This window comes from Carya illinoinensis, chromosome 7 (assembly GCF_018687715.1).
Source record: "Carya illinoinensis cultivar Pawnee chromosome 7, C.illinoinensisPawnee_v1, whole genome shotgun sequence".
Lineage (NCBI taxonomy): Eukaryota > Viridiplantae > Streptophyta > Magnoliopsida > Fagales > Juglandaceae > Carya > Carya illinoinensis.
In genome coordinates this window covers 17,945,153-17,950,302 of record NC_056758.1, presented here as the reverse complement: position 1 = coordinate 17,950,302, position 5,150 = coordinate 17,945,153, and the positions used below count along the sequence as shown (strand labels likewise).

Sequence of the window (5,150 nt, the reverse complement as noted above, 5' to 3'; positions counted from 1 at the left end):
AGGTAGCCCATGGGTTTCAAATCCCTTCTTATATATATAAGATAAATAAATAAATAAATCATTTATTATGAAATTCTCCATGCATACACGGGAGAGGAATTAGTAGAGTAGTTGGAAGAGTTAATATTGGTCTAGCCCAAGCTAGGGGCCCAAGGCCCATCTTCCATAAGGGATAGTTGTTCAAAAGAGTTATGAATCATGGACTCTAGCCGTCATATTTATTAGGGCAGATAGACCCTTGAGTTATGGATACACATAGAATGGTATCCAAATAATTTTGTCATGTTAAGGATAAGCCTTATTGTGGCTAAGTCTTATGCTAATGTGATCGACTAATATTAATCATCCAAAAGAGGGTGAGTATTGGTCTGCTTACATGTATGGTAGTTTTAGATATCAAACTACAGTTGAAACAATTTGTCAAATGGTCGGCTAATCATGTGAGAAGAGATATTAATAAGTTGTACATGCTCTACCTCGTAATGATCTAACGATTCATCATAGTATTGTTGACAAGGGGAATGTCTTTTCTTGTATTCGAGATTTGATTTGATTTTATGATGAATGATGAATAAAGCCAATTTTCTAAAAAACTAATAATAATAATAATAATAATCATCCAATATTCTCTATGCCGATATAGAGATAGCAAGTAACCATTTAACACATTTAATTGAGCATTCTTAAATTCCTATATCTCATTTGTTGCTAACTTAGACATCAAATGTGTCTCTGGCACACAATGTCGACATTACTATTTGTAGATGAATAGTCATAGCTGGTGATGAAACATGTCCTTTACAAAGAGATTAATAAAAATACCTTATGGTTAGAATATTTCTAGATATCAATATTGTGAAAGTTGAAAAATGTAAAATCCACTCGTGAAAATATGAGAATCTATTAAATGTAAAATCGATTTGTAAAAATATGAGAATCTATATACCATGTAAGAGCTTTAGTTACTTAATTCTTAATTTTTCAATTGATACTTTGTACACCAATATAGTTATTCATTTCCTTCTCCTCTCCCTAACTCATAGGAACAGAAAAGAATTTTAATTAAAAAAAAAAAAGAAGAAGAAGAAGAAGAAGCAAAGAACTCATTCGGGCTCCAAAAGCTAAGAAATTCATTTTAGTTCCGAATTTTAAAATCAAATGAAAAATAGTCTCTTGGTTGACATGTGACATTAAAGTCAAATATCAATTAATTAGAATCCGAACACATGACACAAAAGCTGCATTTGCCATTTTATAAAAAATAATCCAATATAATAAAATTTATTATTTTTTATTAGATTTTAAACTTATCTATTTTTAAATAGAATATATAAGACTTATTTTTTAAAAAATATTTTTAACTTATTTTTAAAATTATTTTTTTATTTTTTTAAATTGTTTTATACTTTTAATAAGATTGTTAAGACGACAATTTTATGCCACCTGTTTGGTTATATAGGTAAATTAAAATAAAATTTGAAAATTAAATAAAATATTATTAAAATTTTAATATTATTTTTATGTAAAAATTTAAAAAAATATATATAATATTTATATAGTCATATAAATTTATGGCGCGTGTAAAAAACGCGCAGCAAGAACGTGTGGAGCAGACACCATTCTACAACGCGAACTTAAAAGAAACTACTGTTGCTGTTATGGAGTCCTAAACAGCGCACGCACAAAACTGAAGCACGCAACGGACTCAACCCACGGGACCTAAACCTTAACAACTCGAAACCATATATCAATCAAATTCCAGATCCTCTCTTGCGAACTCGAAAAATATCCCAGATGGGTCCCCAGATTTTCCCACACTTTCTTTTCCTCTCTCTCCTTCTCCTCACAACCACGGCCGCCGACACCACTGTCTACGACCATCTCCGCCTTCACGGCCTCCCGACGGGCCTGCTCCCCAAGGGCATAACCCAATTTTCCTTCTCACCCTCCACTTCCATCTTCCAAGTATCCCTGCCTTACCCTTGCATCGCCAAGTTCGAGAACGAGTTCCACTATGACCTCAACATCTCCTTTCACCTCGCCCATGCCCACATCGGCAATCTCTCCGGCATCTCGGCTCAGGAGCTCTTCCTCTGGTTCCCCGTGAAGGGCATAAGCGTGGATGTCCCCAGCTCCGGGGTTATTCACTTCGATGTGGGCGTGGTCGACAAGCAGTACTCTTTGTCTCTTTTTGAGTCTCCTCCTGATTGCACCGTTGCTGACCCTTTGGTCCCCACTGATTTTTTCAATCACGGTGAAGCCTATTCGGAGCCTCGGAAGGTCAATTACTATGCCTCTTATCTTTTCGATTATTCACTTTATTTCTAATCATTTGAGACTTCTGTTCCGTGGGGTTGTGAATTGTGATTGATCTCAGGGGTTTTCCGTTGTGAGAATATGTGAGGAAGTGATGCTATAGGGTTTAGAATTGACGGATTTGGTGACATGTTCAATGTAGTTTTTTTTTTTTTTTGGTGATTTACTTTTTTAATGAAGTTTAAGTGCCGATGGGTGCTGCGAAGTTTTGTTTATTATTAGACTTTTGGTATACTTCCTTGTTTTTTCTTCTTTTGATAGTTCTGTGAATTTCATGGTACATGGGATTTTGTTTTGATAGGGTGATTAAATTGTGTTTGGATTGTTTTTGGCGAGCTTTCGATTAGTTTTTGAGGTTTTGGGTTGTAGGGATCTGTGAAGATGTGCGTTTATAAGTGAAAATGGTGAGTTCTGTGGCTATTTTTATGGGTTCTAAATGTGGTTTATATTGAGGCTTATGATGAATTTGTTGAGCAAGCATGATGATTTTTTAAACGAATAGCGTCGGGTATGATTCTGTTGATAGAACGAGTGTTGAAATTGATGTCATGAACCCGTTTATAGACTTAGATTTACCCAGAACTGTAAGAATGGATGTTCCGAGCTCTTCCCCCCCCCCTCCTCTTTTGCCAACTTTTTTAGCTTCTGGATTCTGTTATTTTACGAAAAACAAAATATTTTTCCTTCGGTGAGTTTTTAACTTTAGAATTGCTAATTTTCAAAATATACTGTAGCTGAGAAGCCATTAATTTTCATGATATAGCCTTTTCTGAAGAGTTAATCATTGATACTTGAAATCATGATGTGGAAAATTGAGCGTTAAATGTATGTGATGATTCAACGTAAATATGATGACCATCTTGTTCTATACATTTCCCCCGAGGTAGTGAGGACTCATTGTTAATGTGAAATGTTTTGATTTCCTGATTGGTTTTTAAGGTTTCTATAAGCCAATCAATCATGTACTTGTAGTCTTTTGGGAAAAACTATAATAGAACATTTGGGGGTATGAAGATTCCAAGTTATTAATGATGATACTATGCGCTATGAGTTATCTGCATCTGATTGTTTGCCCTTTATTTGAGTTTGTTTTCCTGTAATTGTGATGTTATTTTTTTCTGATTGAAAAATTAATTGGGGACTTCTTATATTAGAAATCTGATAGGTATCGTGGTCTAAGATCTTAGTTTTTGCTTTACTAAGGTAATATATGTAAGTTGCAGCCACTGTTTTAGGTTGGAACCTTTACACCTGGCTATCTTAATTTATGGAAAACGCACTAATGTATTAGGTTTGCTAGGCAAACTTCTTGGAAAGTGACAATATCTTTTAGTAGGCCTTCAAATAATCTGTGATACCTAAGATTCATTCAGCAGGCATTGTCAGTAGTGTTATTGCTTTGTTGAGTCAAGTGGTTGGCCAAAATCTTCATACATTTGACTGGTAGGTAGTTTTAAGTTGTTACTTTTAAAAAAGGGTAGTTTTTAGTTGTTGTTTATTTTTCTATGGGTGTTTTTACGCAATGAAGCTTGGGAAATGAATTCATCTCTGTTCTCTAATGCATATCATCTAAAGAGTCTTGACAACATATTAGATGTTGCTGCAAGGAAAAAGAAAAACTTTCTTTTTTATCCGTAACTGCTCAGAATCTGTGAGAATGCAATAGTGTCATGTCTTAATTTATCGAATTTCTTCTGAAGTGGAGTTTCAGTTAGAATTTTTATATGGGATTTGTTAGGTTGTGATAGTTCACCATGTTTTCTATCCCATTTGATTTGTATTTTCAATTCAGATGGTCCTGAATCTGGTTTCCCTTCAATTTCAGGGTCAATCTGTAAAGCTCAAGTATGAATTTGATCAACGTCATTTTCCAAGGGCCACATCATAGATTACTGAGGCAGAGATATGGTTCTCAAGGTTCAAGATAGCTCAATCAACCCACAAATATTATAAAAATAAAAAGGAAAGAAGCTAGCTCAATCAACCTGTGTTTTTCTACTTTTTAGTTTTTAATGGAGAGAATATCAGATCTGTTTTGACAGGTCTTATGTTTAAAGAATGTGTGCTTGTGTGCAGTTTTGTACAAACTTTTTGGCGTGATACTTTGGTTTTTCTGGGAAGAAGGAAGAAGTATTTGAAAAATGGGAAGGAGATGAGGGCATTAAAAGTTGGGTTTTATGCATGATATAGATGAGGTTGGAGAGGGACATTGGGTCAGGTTGGTTTTCAAACCTGGTATGCTGTAAATGTTTTTATTGTGCTATCATATCAGTGAACATACAAGCATATGGCGTGTATTCAGTTGCTGTAAATTTGTTTTGGTCGTGTAACATTGTTGGTTTGTGATGTATAAAAATATACTAAAAATTTGTTGTTATCATGTCACACTACATACAGTTTTGAGTTGCTGTAAATGGACAGAACTGTCTGAATATTGTTGTCAAACAACCTTCCAGTGTACTTGTGTCTTGCTATGATCTGCTTGTAACATTTAGAGAACTGCCAGCGGAAATGTTGTCTTTAATCTGTGTATGAATCTTCTTATGACCGGTGGAAATTTTGTGGAGGGTGCAACTTCCAAATAGCAGTTAAACACCATTCTCCAAATTCCAGACAAGGATTGTATGCTGCAACGGGAAGTTGGGAACAGATAGTTCTATAGTTTTTCGGCCTGAATGTTCATGTTTGATCCTCCACGTACAGTCTCTATTGGGGGCCATGTGTGCACGAAGAGGGTGTTTTAAGTAATTTTCCTATAATTTTGTTCAAATGTTAAAAATACTCTTCATCTTCCCCCCTATGGGCAGAACTTCTCTCGTTCTTCTCTCTTACAT

The 5,150-nt window shown here is 34.8% G+C and overlaps 1 protein-coding gene across 1 annotated transcript; it reads left to right on the top strand.

Annotated features, from left to right (window-relative positions):
- The first annotated feature begins 1,661 nt into the window (after window positions 1-1,661).
- On the top strand, window positions 1,662-4,764 carry LOC122317208. Its single transcript, XM_043134170.1, has 2 exons — window positions 1,662-2,280; window positions 4,142-4,764. The coding sequence occupies exons 1-2, from the start codon at window positions 1,795-1,797 to the stop codon at window positions 4,202-4,204; spliced, it is 549 nt and encodes a 182-aa protein (XP_042990104.1). The 5' UTR covers window positions 1,662-1,794; the 3' UTR covers window positions 4,205-4,764.
- The last annotated feature ends 386 nt before the right edge of the window (window positions 4,765-5,150 follow it).